The following is a 16720-nucleotide window of genomic DNA, read 5'->3' as shown; positions in this document are numbered from 1 at the left end:
AATTTGAATTGAAATAGTGATATAGAGTTATGATGATTTTAGAAATATAAAAATAGATAAAAAGAATAATTCATACGTATGTTAAATATGTCTTCATTGAAAGTCAGACATATGCTTGTTAAAAATAATCATCAAGAATATAGATAAAGATAGAGGAAATAATAAATTTATAATAAAATACCTTATAAAATACCTTTTAAAATAAGACTGTAGAGTTCACGAAAAGGAAAAGTTTAATTTAATAAACTTTAAAGTAACATTATGAGAAACACCTATTTATCGAATTAATTTCATTAGTAAACAATATTATAGATTATAAATAAGGTTGATTATTATATAATTATATTATTATTATTTGATCAGGTGTCTTTTCGCTTTTTTTCATCAATTTTATTTGTCTATTATGACAGGGATAACTTGTGTTCATCATTCAAATAATAATAATAATAATAACATTGTTATTTTTTTTTTTTTTAAAAAAAAACTTACATTTTTGTGTGATTAAGTGTGTAAATTATTACATGAATAAATTTGAATGACTCCTTAAGACTGTTTTGTACTGGATAAATTCTTCGTTCGTCTTAAAGCCAAAAAAAAAAAAAAAAATTACTGAAAATAAAAAAAAATTAAAAAAATTTTGGCAAAAAAATTACAAAGTTTTGTAAATTTAGTAACGTTTGGATTTTTGTTTTGACTTGTCAAGTTCTCTAGCTTTGGTTTTGATTTTTTAAGAAAATCGAAAGTTTTTATATTTTGATTTTAAGTCTCATGTTCTATTCTAATATTACTTGTGTCATCAAAACCGTTAATCATCAACAGTGTATCCACTATTTCTTGTCTTTAAACAATTATTTACTTTCAGCCGCTAACTAATTATTATTAGTACTTTTATTTAACTATTATAAATCATACCTAGCGTACACAATCATTTCAGAGCCAATGTAGAACCAACATGCTTGGCAGTAAGCGGTTCCCCAAATTCATTTTTATTTTCGAATCAAAATCATCAAGATAAACTTGAACTTCAAAAGAATCTCGAAGAAGATCAAAAGTATGGACAATTACTTTTGATTGATCTTGCATCAAAAAGATGTCTCAAAAGTTTAACGATTGTTTCACACTATGACCATTTTGAAGATTTTGACAAAGGGCGTGTAAATACTCGAAAAATTTTATTCTGACAACATATGAATTGGTGTTACTTAATATATTATTATTAATACGCAAAAAATTCATAAACATTTTGACAAACTGGTTTCATATGAAGGATCTTCGAAACTTCGAATTGAACAGAATCGTTGCAAAAAAAAAAAAAGAAAATGAACAAAATTTTTTGTTTCACCAAAAAAAACAAAAAATCTTTAGCTGAAATTTTAAGAAACCCACTCCAAGCCCCAATTCAATCAATTTGAGGAAAGAAGACTTCAAAATATATCTCAGGAACTGTTGGTGTAAAAAAAACTCCTAAATTTATCTTCACAGAGTGCTCTTGATTACAATAAAAAATCTTGTTGAAGTAGTGAATACTTTTTTACCAATCAACAAAAACTTCAGATAAGAACACAAATGAAAAATTTTGTGTATCCCATTTCAAATCTAGATTCCTAAAAAAAAATAAAAGACTTTATTTTTGAATGGTTTCTATTTAAACGCTATAAGTAGAGATGATCATTCATTTCATTTTTATAAAAATAATTAAAAAATGTCAACTTTATCTCTAGCTGGAAAACAAAAAATTTTAACTTTTGCTGGAGTTTGTAAGTTACAATAATTTAGATACCTATAGAAACCTATTAACATTGTCTATTCTATATTATCATTTAGTCCGTTCAAACTTTGCTGACTCTTTTGGTAATTTCCTTGAGAAATCAACAACTGGCAACACTCCATTGGTTGTGAATTTGGCAAATGGTAAGTGCTTGTCAATAGAAAACCCGAATTTTTATCTTCTAATATTAACCACTTACTTTTCTTTTAGGAAATGAAACAATTAATGCTAGAAACTGGGCTATTTTGATAACCAATATTCTCGCTGGAGCACTAGCAGCAGTAAGTAAATAAAAGAAGGTTAAAACTAGAATGAATATTTATATTATTATTATTTTAACTTTTTGACAGATTCCTGGATATGGTCCTGCACTCTGTGCTGGTTCTTTATTGGTTCTGAATATCATTTTTAGCAATGTGGCTGTAGAGGATGATCAAAACAGGGAGATATATGATATTCTTGAGAGATCAAATAGAAAACTGGTTGGTGGTTGGAATCAATCTACAATTAGGGGCGCATCTACGTTATTGGAACAACTCTTGCAGTATCAATTGATTGTTCAACAACCCCCAAATGAGGCAGAAATTACCAAAATGAAATCATTAACTGATCTCATTCTTAGTTTCTTTTCTACCCATTCTGAAGGTATGCTTCTTCCAGGTTATGAAGTCATTTCTCTTCCTGATTATGCTGCCTTTATTACGATCCATCTCAAGTTCCTTGAGGATATTACTCTTCGCTCAACATATTATAAACTCAGTTCAACCGATCAAAGATACTATATGGAACAATATAGTAATTTACATCAAAAGTATCTCGACAGAATCAGAGAAGTCTATAACATGGGTCTCAATGAAATCTTTCAAAAGTATCCCGAAAAGAGATACGAAGCAGGAGATTATAATGCTCTTTTCAATCACATTCAAAACTATCGTAACTTTATGATAATTCATGTCTTTGATATGATCAACATGTCGTTCAATGTACAACACTTTGGTAGACCTTTCGATTTTATCAATCCAAGACCTTTATATTCAAAAGTTTTTTGCAAAACCTCATTACTAGTTTATAACATGTCTAGTCCGGTATTAGAGGTTGACCACGCTGCAATGGATATTAGAAGAATGTCAGCAAACGAAATTGCCTACTATCTCTCTACCGAGAGATCTGGATTATATGTATCAGATATCCGACGTATCATGGTGAATGCAGATAACAGTAATATCTATTCTCTTCAAAATGATTATAGCGATAATAGTTACAGCAAAAAATATGGATCTCCAGATAGTGGTCAACAGCAATTTTTAGCAATTCCCTCTGGATCTTTTCTCTTTGTAAATCAAATTCCAATCCAAAATGGAGGTCTCAAATTTATTGGTACAACAGGAAATAATATGAAAATTGGTGCCACAGATTCTTTTACAATAAATGGATCTGAACTTGTTGATTATGGTGGTAATAGAATTGGTAGAATTACTGGAATCGAACGTTCAATTCCTAGAGAGCCAAATCTTTATGGTATGGTTTGTACTTTCTTCCCAAACAATGTTACACCGTTTACCAATTTGAATCCCAATCTTGTTAATGTTATCAATGGAACTAAAATTGATTACATGACTCGTAAGTAACAATATATTATAATTGTTTTTCTTTAAAATCTAACCAAATATTTTCCTTCCTATTTAATAATAGCATTTGGAAACTATGAACTTTTGGCTGATTATCAAAATATTGGAATGGATGCACTCAATGCACGTAATTATCTTTTTTATAACATTGAATGTCAAAGCCAACCAACAGAATTCATGATTCAAATCCAAACAGAAAAGTTTACACCTGGTTTTTCTGTTACAATTAGAGAATCAGATCAAGATCCAAGCCAAGCATTAACCTTCAATGCTACGAGTGAAGGTTATTTTGTCGCATTCATGCCGATGAGAATCTATTATCCAAGAAAGCTATATGTTACTCTTAACAGAGAAATTATTATCAAAAATATATATTTTATTCCACTTACCTTATAAGTTTTACAACCTTTTGAAAGAAATGACCAATAATCAACCAGTTTTATAAAGAAAATAACAAATAAATATAATTTTTTTAAGATGTTACAATATTACTATATCATTTATCTTAGCATTAAAGATTGACGATATTATTAGAATTACCATGGGTTTTCCCGCTATGCTAAAAGGGAAGTTAACTAATAATGATCTGCTCCACAACCACAGATGAACCTTCTTACATTTTTTTTTTTTTTTTAGTTGTTTAAATATTTATAATCTATTACATGTTAAGTTATAAATTGGTCTTTCACATTTTTGTCTTTTTTTATCTTAGCTAGTTCAGTTAAGACAAAGTTAAAGTCATTGATTAAAAACATTAATTTTGTTTGTAAAAAAAATAAAGTGGTTAAATGTTTATAATATTATAATATCTAAAATAAAGTTTGATTTATAAATACATAAAGAAAATAATGACAATGAAATGTGTAAATCATCAAAGATCATTTGAATTCATTTGTTATCAATGTAATTGTTTGATGTGTTCAAAATGTATCTTCAAACATAGCAAAGATCATCCTGATCATTCAAATAAAATGGAAGATATCGATGACATCAGAAATTCATTGAGTACATTAAAATTAGATGATATTATTGACACCACAACAAAAACCAATAATCATATTAATAATGATATTAGTAGTAATAGTAATGATAGTACTATTGATAATAATTGTAATAAATTCAAATAACAAATCAACAATAAACTTAAATCTTTTTGGGAATCATTAAGATCATCGACATCCAGATATCAAAGATTATCAACAACAGAGAATGATCAAACAACACTTTGAACAATTACATCAATATCTAATCATTGAAGAACATAAACTACAAAGAGATATTATCAATGAAAAACATACAATCACAAATCAAATCGATAATAATATTATGAATTTGAAATATTTAATAAATATGATTAATATATTTAATAAATTAAATAATATTAATAATAGTGATGATAATAATGATAGTGGTAATGGTAATAATAGTAATAGCGAAGATTAGTCAATTATTCCAGATATAACAACATTATATTCAACAACAACAATAATGGAATCAATAACAACAAGTTCATCATTACAATCATTCATCAATCATAATAATCAAACATTATTCCATGAACATAATTATAAATATAATAATTATTTCAATATCGAAGAACTTATCCAACAACATTCCTCAGATTCATCATCATTATTATTAGATATCATTCATAAATACAACTATCAATTCAATGAATCAACAACAAACAAAGAGTGATGTAGGATGGAGTTGGGGTCAGAGATTTGTATCATCCAACCGTGTCTTTTAACAACCAAACTAAACTCATATCTTGTATTGGAAATTAAATCAATCTTGATTGCGACTGCAGTGAAATAAAAAAGTATATAACTAATATTCTTAAAAGTTGATTATGAAATTGATACTCAATCTTTTCCTTGAAAAGTCTCAATATTGAAAGCAACCATTGAGTTGCTATAAGCGGGAGGACCTATCAAATTCTATGATGGTTTCAAACTTAACAAATCAAATAAAATATTCTTTATTGTTGTCTGTTTAAAATTTAATAAATAAAGATATAAATAAATGACCTAAGAGTGACCAATCTGGATGGTTAGTTGACCTTCAGAACGTCGGAGACGGGGGTACTTGTGGTTGAATATGACAGAATAGATCCCACAAATTCAGACCACCATCATTTTTTGTAAAGTAGTAATACCAGAGGTATTATACCTCTTAGGATACTCTTTATCAAAAGGTTGATTGAGAGATATGTAGAAAAGGTCTTGATTCGATATTAATAATGAGATATAACTTTATTTATTATCTTTTAATTAAACATACCTTGATTCGATATTAATAATGAGATATCGAAACAAGGAGTTCTCTCGGGTATTTATACTCTTAGTTTAACATCGGTTGGACGGGATTCGTTGATGACTTCAATCTTCCTTTCACTGGAATGTCTAGAAAAGAAAGGAAGACCTGTCCAAAAAAAAAAAAAAAAAAAAAAACTTAACCCGCATTAAGGCCGCATTATGTACATTTAAAAATTAAAATGTTTGCTCTGCTGAGATTCGAACTCAGATGAATGGATTCAGAGTCCACTATACTAACCATTATATGACAGAGCATATTTGATGATAGATGAAAAAATTTTAAAATATAAAAATTTAAAAATTGTAAACTCAATCAATTTCTGTATTCTAATTAGAATGCATTCCTTCGACATAAAAATAAAATCTATTCTTTTATTATTTTTTATTTATTATTACCATTTACTTTAATTTAAGATTATTTTTAAATTGTAAAAATCTAAAAAAAATTAAGATTGTTTTTTTTTTAATACGAACGATTACTCTTTTCTTTTTTTTTTTGTTTTAAAACCAAACCATCACCAACACTTATAACAATATAAATATTTATTTAAAGATATTTATAGCACTTTTTTCTTTTGTTCATATCATTCACATTATTTACATAAGCCTAAAAATATAACAGATAGTGTTTCAGTTTCCTTTTTAAGTTTCTTTTGTAAATTTGATTAGCATTTCAATCTTCTTTTAACTTTACAGCTATTACATAAAACAATCAATCATAAACAAACACATCTAATCATAAACATATATAACATAGAAATGAATGAACTAGAAATTGAAGTCTATCAAAGAACTGACAATCGATATGCCATCAGATCAAAGAGTGAAACTTTGGTAAGAAATATTAAACGAATTCATTCACTCTAACAATTTTAATTAACAGTGGAAAACAGTCGTTCGATAAAGGATTCTTTATGTCAGTCAAGGCAATTCAATTGTTGAGAAAAAAGAATGCATCGAGGGTCATTGTTATTGGTGTTGCCGGTCCTAGTGGAGCTGGAAAGACAAGTCTTGCTCATAAAATTGTATCAGTTTTACCAAAGACTGTGTATGTAGAAATCTATAAATATTATAATACATAGTTATTTTATAAACAAATAGTTTATTAATCATCGAAATTCTCGCTCTCAATTTTTATCTTTTTTTTATAGTTTAATTTCAATGGATAACTATTTAGATAGTTCAAGACAAATCTTGGAGGAGAACTATGACGATTATAGATTGGTTGACTTTGAGTTGTTGAGAAAGAATATTACTGATCTGGTTGGAAATCGTGCCACCGACCTACCACTCTACGACTTTACCAAGAGTGGAAGATACGCCTATAAGAATGTGCAACCACCCGAATCCAAGGTTGTCTTGATCGAAGGTATCTACGCTTTGCACGAGGAGATTCGTGATTTGTTGGATCTTCGTATTTCTATATCGGGAGGTGTCCACTTTGACTTGATCAAGCGTATCTTTAGAGATGTCTCGCGTACCGGACAGCAGCCACACGAGTCGCTGCAACAGATCACCGACACTGTCTACCCAATGTACAAAGCTTTCATCGAACCCGACCTACAGCTTGCGGAAATTAAAATCGTCAACAAGTTCAATCCTTTTTCTGGACTGCTCAACCCGATCTATATCCTCAAGTCGGTGAAGGCCGCCGTCACTCAGGAGCAGGTGCTTGCCGTTCTCAACAAACCGGTGACTCAAACCGTCGCTCAGTACTACGATATCTATTTGATTCCACCCGGTGTCACCGAGACCTCGTCCTACGATTGGATCCGTGTGAGAAACAGTGACGGTATCTACAGTATCATGTTCAGTGAGGAGATCAAAGAATCAGGATTCATCATTTCGCCACGTGTCGACTTTATCGTTGGTGTCAACATGCTCGGTGGTCTGATGTCGCTCGGTTACCAGATGGTCGCCATCATCCATCGTAAATCCACTATCTTCAAGGATGGCAAAATCATTATAAGTTTCGACGAGCTCGAAGAGTTGGGACAGACCTTTGTTCAGATCAAGGGTTTCGACGCCAACTCTGTACAGGAAGCCGGAAAGAAGCTTGGACTTGGCGAAAAGGAATACATCCAAAAGTCATATATAGAATTATACCAAGAGAAATATAAGAAATCGAATGGACAATCACCAGCTTTAAATAATACTTTGAATTCCAGTAATATTAGTAATAGTACCAATAATAGTAATAACAAACAAGAATCATCATTATTATTAAGTAGTTTCTTACAACCAAAACTTTAATAATAATAATAATACGTTAATTTATAAATTAAAAATGTTTTTAAATATACAATACTCGATAATCAAAGATATTTAATACATTGATAATAAACTATTTCTTTATTTATTTTAGTTGCACATTCGATGATTCTTTTCGACTTGTCATTGAACGTAAATTGTACATGATTTTCATTCTTCTGGTTCTACTGGAAAGTATTACTGCTAAAAATACAATAGCAACCACTGCAGCACCACCAACAGCGATACCAATGATGGCACCAGTCGATAGTGTAGGTTTTTCTTTACATTCAACAGGGTCATTGGATAGTAATACGGAGAAATCAGGATCCAGAATAACATCGTTAGAGTAAAATGGAATGTTGATACCTAAATAGGAGATTCCACCTTCTTCCTCGGATTCGATCAACTTGGTCGATGCTTTTTGTGGTTGACCATCGACCAATGCAATTTGAACGAATCTACCATAAAGGATCTTTCCATTGTATTGAAGTTTGATCCATTCCAAATCGTTGTTGTTTCCTGATGTCTCGATCGATGATGAACACTTTTCATCAGTGGCATTGAATTTGGTTGACATTCTTAATTGAAGATAATTAAGATTCGATTTGAATGAGTAATGATCGAGTGAAATCGTGTATTTCAAACTGTGTGGCGCAATTGTAATGTTTAATCCTGCAAATTGAATGATTCTCTCTTGATCTGACCAATCGATTTGAATGTATAAATTGGTTTCATTGTTGATTGCCAATGAATATTTGTTAGTATTATTGTTGTTTGATGACATCATTGACCATTTTTTGTTTGAAAGTGAATATCGAGAGTATTCAACATCCAAAGAATCGATTTCAACCAATTCTTCAATTGAAATTTCAAGATTTACATCGGAATTTGGATTGGATACAACATTTGGTTCATCTGGGTTTGGAACAGGCTTTGGCATCAAAACTGGTTTTCCTTCACAATTTGGACCGAAAAAACCTGGATTGCATTTACATTGATTGTTTAGGATGCACACACCGTTGTCTGAACATTTATTGCTACATGGTATAGGAGTGACCGAAGGAGTGAAAGTTGGTGTTTGAGTTGGTTTGGGGGTTGTAGTTGGTAGTGGAACAGGTTGATTCGGGTAGAGTACATATAATGTCGATATATTGAATTTGCTGAGATCATAAGTTGAATATCCGTTAAAGTTATCGTATTCATCTAAAAGTCCGTATAAAGAAACCGAGATATTTCCCATTGGGAAACTATCTTTTGCGGAAAACTTTGTTTGATAGGACAAAGCACAAACTGTTTTGTTTGTTGGTACCTTGATAAAAGTACAGTTGTAAGAGGATTGGTCTACTCTGGTGAGACCTGGTAGTTTATCGATTGCAGTGTAGATGTATGGGAAGTTTTTAAAGCCGCGATCATCAGAGATTGTCAAATTAAAATATACGGTCGTTGTTTCGTTCGCCAGAAGAGTTGTTGGGTACATAAAGAAACTTTCGAGAATGGGTGGAGTTGTATCTGGTGTTGGTGTTGTACATTCATATTCCAGAGAGAGTTTGTCTTGGATTATATACATAAATGGGTTTATATAATTTGGATTTGAAGAGTCTGAAACCCTCAGACCTGCATCAGTATGTATAAATGCATAAACAACTGAATAGGTCTGGTTTCTACAGTATGCTTGTTTCAATGGTAGATCGAAAAACAAGGTGGTGGCATTGGTGTTGGGGAAGGAGAGTGGGTATACAATTGGATCATATTCTCCTTGGATGTACATTGTTCCACCTATTATTGCATTTCCACAACCGTCCTGTCCGAAGCAGAAAATGTCAGCTTTAATATTGATACCAGTTTGAGTCGCTGTCAATTGGATATCTTTGAATACTGGAGGCATAACCAAACTATCGGTGGAGTTTATAATGCATTTCTGGATGAACTTATTCATAAGGTAGGCTGAATGAATATCTTGGTCACCTTTGAGAATGAAATAAAGGTTTTCTCCATTGGTTGAAATATTGTACGGTGTACTGAACAAAATTGATATGGTACCGCTGTTCATATCAATTGCACCTCCAATTCTTCTCATGTTTGGTATAGTGGGACTCATCGAATATACTTCAATAAACACGTACATGTTTTGAATTGGATTCGTTACTTTCATTGAAAGTTTGTTTTGGACCACTTTACCACCAGAAATATCAACTTCCTGTGAAGCAAAACCGAAAGAAGTAATATTATTGGCATTCCAAGATACTATATTATAATATAAATTAATAAAAGATAGATTTATAACTTAATTTTGTTTATATATACCTTGTTTGGGGAATGGTTGTATAAAGAAATTATAGTATGGAATAAACTGTCCACTTCTATAGGTTGAAATTTGACCTGCTCTATCTTCAATGACAATCGAAAATGATTTATCATGATTATAACCTATAGTAGCAATATTTTTTTTATAGGTTCCACTCCAAGTAGTACCATTCACCAAATCTGAAATCGAGAAAATTACATAACCAAATTGACTTGGATCGTTATCTTCGTAGATCCTGATGGTGTAAACTCCACTTTCATTATCTCCAGCAACAATAATATACTCATAAGAATACAGTGAAAGAGGTCTAATATTAATAGATACCAAAAATGGAGGAGTAGTATCTATAAAGTTTTCATAAAAAATTAGAATGTAATTTGAAAAACTAATTATCAAAGAATTCTTACCGGAAACATTTTGATTGGTATAGTTATATGGTGGAATATTTTGATTTTGATATGTTGCTTGAACATTAATACCACTTTGGTAAATTGAAATTGGATAATCAAATACATGATTATATTGTTTCAAATTACCTTCACCATAACCAAATGGGAAAGGGAACTCTATGTTTCGACTACCATAGGTTATACCAAAAGATTTTGACTGTGATAGGGTGAAATTTGATCTTACAAAAGCATTTCCATTAAAGAATATCGCCTGAAGAGTGTTTACTTGTAAAATTATATTGATTTCAGCTGAAATATCAAATGTTAGAAATGAGAATCTGTTTAAATTAAAATAAATATCTTACTCGAAACCAATATATTAGGTGCGTTATTTGCTACTACTGACTGGGCACCGTTTGGCATGATTGTTTTAAATTTCTGTGTAACTTGGCCCGAGGCTGTTAGAGGTACTTGGCACAAGTAAAAAGAATTGTTTCCCAGAAACGTCGAGAACCCCATATACTTTAATTCCTTTCCTTCATTATAAGAACTTGGGGTACTAGAAGCATAGATGTTATACAATAAATTTGGCTGACCTGGTAAGCTTAAAACTGTTGATAGTGTTGGCTTTGGATATCCATATTTAAAAGTAAGAACCGAGTCAGTTGGATATGATTGTTGTGATGGAGTGGTCGGGGGAACCAATGATCCAATCGGATTCGCTAGCTGCATGGCACTGCTTTCACCATTTGTACGAGTCAAAGTTACATTTAGTTGCGCACTGTAATCACATCCAGCTGTGGTGAGAATAGGATCAATCGTAAGATTGTAATATCCAGTGAATGGATATGTGGCGTACATATTACATTGGAAACAATTGTTTGGACCACCAACATATAATGCCTTACATGTGTAAGGTGCACTGTATGCAAGTCCATTAACAAAAACTATGGTCTGTAGTTGCAAAGAAACTAATCTGTTTGAAAATGTAATAGGGTTCGCAGAATAGGTCAGGTTGATGTCCGCTGGTTGTTGTATACAATAGTTGACTGTTGAAATATTAAATATGTCTATGTTGTCGAGGGAATAAAGAATATTCTGAATGGTTGGATCGACGGTAAACTTAATGACTGCAACTAAGTTTAAACTTGAAGCATTCAAGTAGTAATAGTCATAGGAAAATGGTACGTTATTGGTTTTATGAATAAACTTGGTGATACTGCTATTTCCAAAAATATTCAAAGACACTCTAAGATCACAATTCGGTGTGCCGTATTGAGATGATGTATCTAAAACTACATATTTACCAAGACCTTGATCAATATTTATGATATTTAATTGCGCTAAAATAACATTTATAAAAAAAAATACTTTAATACATTTTAATTAATCAGACATTATTTTAGTTATTTATATACCATTATATGATGAAACAAATATAGATATTATTAATGTTATTATTATATAAAAAAGATTCATTATTTGTTTATAAATAGAAATAAATTCGTAAAATACTTTTAAACAGTTTTATATATCAGATATTTTTTGATCAAACTTTGAATCGATTTTGATGGGTTTTGCAACATTTTTTTTCGGCACAATAAATCAAGCCCCAATCACAACCCATTTTAAATTTTTCCAATTCTTTTTTTTTTCTTATTTTTTTTATTATTTGAAATTTTTGTTTTTTTTTTAATTTAATATGAATTTTTTTAATTTAATAGGAATTGACGAATTTTTTCTTTTTTATTATGATTATCTTGATTTCAGTGAAACATCATTACTTGATTTAATTTTAAACTTTGATTTCAAAGTATATGCCATCTTGATTCTTCTTGTTCTGTTACTCATTATAACGATTGTAGCTATTAATAAAACTACAAAGACAGCACCACCAACAGCGATACCAATGATGGCACCAGTAGATAATAACGGATCTTTGCATTTATCATATTGATCAGTTACCAACACTGAGAAATCTGGGTCTAGAGTGACGTCATTAATGTAGAAAGGTATATTAATTCCAAAATAAGATGATCCACCTTCTTCTTCGGATTCGATCAACTTTGTCGATGCTTTTTGTGGTTGACCATCGACCAATGCAATTTGAACGAATCTACCATAAAGAATCTTTCCATTGTATTGAAGTTTGATCCATTCCAAATCGTTGTTGTCTCCTGATGTTTCGATCGATGATGAACACTTTTCATCGTTGGAACTAAAGTTGGTTGACATTCTCAATTGAAGATAATTGAGATTCGATTTGAATGAGTAATGGTCGAGTGAAATCGTGTATTTCAAACTGTGTGGTGCAATTGTAATGTTTAATCCTGCAAATTGAATGATTCTCTCTTGATCTGACCAATCGATTTGAATGTATAAATTGGTTTCATTGTTGATTGCCAAAGAGTATTTGTATGTATTGTTGTTATTCGATGTCATCAATGTCCATTTCTTATTTAAAAGTGAATATCGATTGTTTACAACTTCCAAAGAATCGATTTCAACCAATTCTTCAATTGAAATATCAAGATTGATATCTGAGTTTGGGTCTGAAATCACTCTTGGTTCTTCTGGATCTGGAAGTGGTTTTGGAATGGGGTAGGATCTGCCTTCACAATTTGGACCAAAAAATCCTGGATTGCATTTACATTGATTGTTTAGGATGCATACACCATTGTTTGAACATTTCTTTGTACATATTAATATTGGTGGAGAGAGTGTTGGAGTGAGTGGCTTAATTGATGGCGTGGGTGCTGGTGGTTCACTATCATATTTACGATGAATGATCGATTGATTGAATTTACTGAGATCATAAGTTGAATATCCATTAAAGTTATCGTATTCATCTGTTAATCCATAAAGAGATACCGATATGTTTCCTGCTCCCCAGTAGCTTGGTAATGTTAAGAAATAGATGACTGTACAAACATTATTATCTACATTGCATGTTGGTGTAGGGGGATCTACTACTCTTATATTTCCAAGAAGTGAAGTCAAATATAGAGTTGGGAAATATTTGATTCTTTGGTCATCGGATACTGAGATCTTGACAATTATAAAGTTGCTAACTGAAGCATTGATTGCAGGTGGACTTAATGTGAATGAATTTAATTTTGGTAGAATTATGTCTGGATTTGGAGTCGAGCATACAGATATAAATGAGAGATCCGTTTGGTTCACATAAAGGAATGGACTAATGGTGTTTGGATCATCAGAATCTGATTCTCTGTAACCATCTGAAAGATATGCTGATATAACTGTGTAGGTTTGGCTTCTGCATGATGTTGTTGTGATATTGAGAGGAGGTGAAATATACGAGTTTGAAATTTGAGTAAAACTAAATTTCTTTGGAACAGGATCATATTCACCTTGAATCACAACGTATCCAATGGTGATTATAGTGTTTTCACAATTGACTTGACCAAAGCATTGGAATGTGAAATTGAACTGTCCTCCGCTGAGTGGTACAACTGATTTTAATGTTGGTGGTATCATGATAATGTCTGACTTTGCTTCAACATTTAGGTAGTAGTTGGCGAATGAATGTAAAGAAATCTTAGAAGGCATATCTGTGTCACCAAGAAGTACATAGTTTATATTATCACCAAAGCTGGAAGAGTATGGAATATGTGGGACCGAAAAATCATAAAGGTTTGATCCACTGTTAAAAGTACCGGATATAATAATACTTTTTTTCGAAAGATGTGGTGGTAGTGCATCAATTTGTATCCTTGGTACCAAATTTGCATCTGGATTCATTAGCTTCAAAGACAATATAGATGTATAGTTGAAAAGTGGATCTGAGTCTGTGTATGTTGTTGAAATTGCTAGGACATCCTGGAGACCCCATGAAACTATGAAAATGATGGTTAATAAATTAATAAAAAAAAAAAAGAAAAAAAAGGTATTTACCTCTTTTAGGGAATTTATCAATATAAACGGATGTGTAAGGAATGAAAGTTTCACTTTTGAAAATAGATTTCAAACCAGATCTTGATTCAATGACAATACTGAATGATGAATCGTGATTGTAACCATCTACATTCATATCTACACTGAAAGTACCATTCCATATATTTCCACCAATTATATTTGATTGATATAGAATAACAGTTCCTTCACCTCTTGGATCATAATCCTCGAGAATTGTAATACTGTAGATTCCACTTTCTATATCTCCAGCTTGAATAGTGTATCTAAATGAATAATATGATAGTGCTGTAATATTACAACTGATTAAGAATGGTGCTGTTTTATCTAAAAAAAAATTATAAAAAAATAAATAAATAAAATGTAAACAAAAAAAAATAATATTTTACTTACCAACTTGTGGAATTGGATTGCTAAATGTTTGAGAATTGATCGGTTGTGCTTGATAGTTTGGTAAAACAGTCATTGATGGAGTATAAACTGAAAACGGATTATTAAAAATATGATTATATTGTTTTAGAGTTCCTTTTCCAAAACCAAATGGGAATTTGAATTGAATTAGTTGGTCATTATATTTGATTTTGAATGAATCCGATTGACCAAGTGTGAAGTCTGAACGACTATAAATATTACCGTCTATAATGATTGTATCTAAATTATTAATGGAAAGATTTATACCTGACAAATCTAAGAATTTTTTTGATTAGAATAATTAAGGAAAAAAATCTTATATTTAAAACTTACAGTTTACATCTCTAGATATCTGATAGTTATCTAATAGAACCAAATTATCCTTCATGTTGAATAGTTTTTGATCGAAAGATACATTTGATTGAATTGATTTTTGACATAAATAATTTCCCGATAACTTGGTTTGTGAGAATCCTATGAAAGTTGGAAGTCCATAACTGATTGGAAGTGAATTCTCTACAACTAGGCTATACAATTCATTGATACTGGATTCAATTTCAAAAACTGAAGAGACCAGAGGTTCGATGTTATTACTATTATAGGTTGCGGTTATTACTGTCGTGTTTGGATATCTCATTTGAGATTTAAAGTTGGTACTCTTTAGTTTTGAATATGTATTGGCGGTATTCAATTGGAAATTGACAGTGTTGGAGTTGAAGTTGTCTTTTAGTTGAATACTAATTGGTGTTGAATAGTTGCAAGTTGTATTATAGATTGGGTCAACAAAAATATTGTAAGAATATTTTATATTTGGAGTAGGACTGATGGAGCAGTTGAAACAATAAGAGGATTCACCTAAAGTCTCGCATTTAATATTATCGTATGGAAGCGAATAGTTTAAAAATAATGTGGCAACAGTTTGTAATGATATCCTCCTGTCATAGAAGTAAGGGGCATTAGCTGCATTTAAGATATATAAAAGAGGTGGAGCTTGGCAATCGAAAGCAAACGATAGAGTAATCAGTTTGTTTATAGAAATAGGAACATTCTTGGTGTTGGGTGATACACTAAAGTACAAAGTTGCACTAATGCTATTTTGATCGATAACATTGACTTCCGAGGTAAAAGAGTAGTCACTTGTCAGTTCAACTGTTTCTGAAGCATTCACAACTAGAACTTGACCAATAAAACTACAATTTGGTGTTCCATATCGTGGTTCATCATCAGGACTTTTGTTTAAAACTGTACTAGCAGTAAAGGCATCTATTTTTAAAAATTCTATTAATATAAAGAAACTTTTTTTCTGTTTTATAACAATAATAATTACAGTTTAATTTACAAATAAACAAAAGAATAAATACTATTTGTAATAAATGTTTATTCATTTTCTACAATTCTGAAATAAAAATCAAAAAGCTAATTTGTTTATTTTTAATCGCTTATACTAACTCGGATGTAAAACCCAACATAATAATGTGAAGACCTTAAAAATTTGTCTTCAAAGAAAAAAAGCTATAAAAAAGACATAAACCGGTGTCGATCATTTTTTTATCAAAAAAAAATGGGGGTGTTCGCTCCAAGGGTCATCTAAACTTTACTGGTCAAAAAGTTGAAGGGTTTTTTGAAAAATTTACAAAAAATACCCCCAAATCCACACAACTTTGAACAATGATCAAATAAAAATTTTAAAGCTGATTTTATAATATTAAAAGATT

The 16720-nt window shown here is 30.8% G+C and overlaps 4 protein-coding genes and 1 non-coding gene across 5 annotated transcripts; 3 read left to right on the top strand and 2 right to left on the bottom strand.

Moving 5' to 3' along the window:
* Nucleotides 1-1702: 1702 nt before the first annotated feature.
* PPL_06876 (uncharacterized protein) lies at nucleotides 1703-4040 on the top strand (the record flags this gene model as incomplete). The annotated part of the gene is made up of 6 exons (XM_020577726.1): nucleotides 1703-1757; nucleotides 1825-1911; nucleotides 1979-2049; nucleotides 2119-3388; nucleotides 3461-3679; nucleotides 4033-4040. The coding sequence occupies 6 exons, from the start codon at nucleotides 1703-1705 to the stop codon at nucleotides 4038-4040; spliced, it is 1710 nt and encodes a 569-aa protein (XP_020432174.1).
* Nucleotides 4041-4244: 204 nt separating this feature from the next.
* Nucleotides 4245-5094, top strand: PPL_06875 (uncharacterized protein; the record flags this gene model as incomplete). Its single annotated transcript, XM_020577725.1, has 3 exons — nucleotides 4245-4506; nucleotides 4580-4822; nucleotides 4853-5094. The coding sequence occupies 3 exons, from the start codon at nucleotides 4245-4247 to the stop codon at nucleotides 5092-5094; spliced, it is 747 nt and encodes a 248-aa protein (XP_020432173.1).
* Nucleotides 5095-5897: 803 nt separating this feature from the next.
* PPL_06874 lies at nucleotides 5898-5969 on the bottom strand. The gene has a single exon. It is a non-coding gene; the product is annotated as a tRNA-Gln (tRNA).
* Nucleotides 5970-6519: 550 nt separating this feature from the next.
* udkC (adenylate cyclase domain-containing protein) lies at nucleotides 6520-7967 on the top strand (the record flags this gene model as incomplete). Its single annotated transcript, XM_020577724.1, has 3 exons — nucleotides 6520-6548; nucleotides 6598-6762; nucleotides 6866-7967. 3 exons carry the CDS (start codon nucleotides 6520-6522, stop codon nucleotides 7965-7967), a joined length of 1296 nt encoding a protein of 431 aa, XP_020432172.1.
* A 103-nt stretch (nucleotides 7968-8070) lies between these two features.
* On the bottom strand, nucleotides 8071-16549 carry PPL_06872 (calcium-binding EGF-like domain-containing protein; the record flags this gene model as incomplete). Its single annotated transcript, XM_020577723.1, has 8 exons — nucleotides 8071-10211; nucleotides 10272-10999; nucleotides 11185-12004; nucleotides 12446-14518; nucleotides 14577-14921; nucleotides 14988-15245; nucleotides 15339-16268; nucleotides 16537-16549. The coding sequence occupies 8 exons, from the start codon at nucleotides 16547-16549 to the stop codon at nucleotides 8071-8073; spliced, it is 7308 nt and encodes a 2435-aa protein (XP_020432171.1).
* Between the last annotated feature and the right edge of the window lie 171 nt (nucleotides 16550-16720).

Source organism: Heterostelium album, assembly GCF_000004825.1.
Source record: "Heterostelium album PN500 unplaced genomic scaffold PPL_scaffold6, whole genome shotgun sequence".
Taxonomy (NCBI): Eukaryota; Evosea; class Eumycetozoa; order Acytosteliales; family Acytosteliaceae; genus Heterostelium; species Heterostelium album.
Note: the sequence above shows the minus strand (reverse complement) of the source record. Positions and strands in the feature narration are given on the sequence as shown.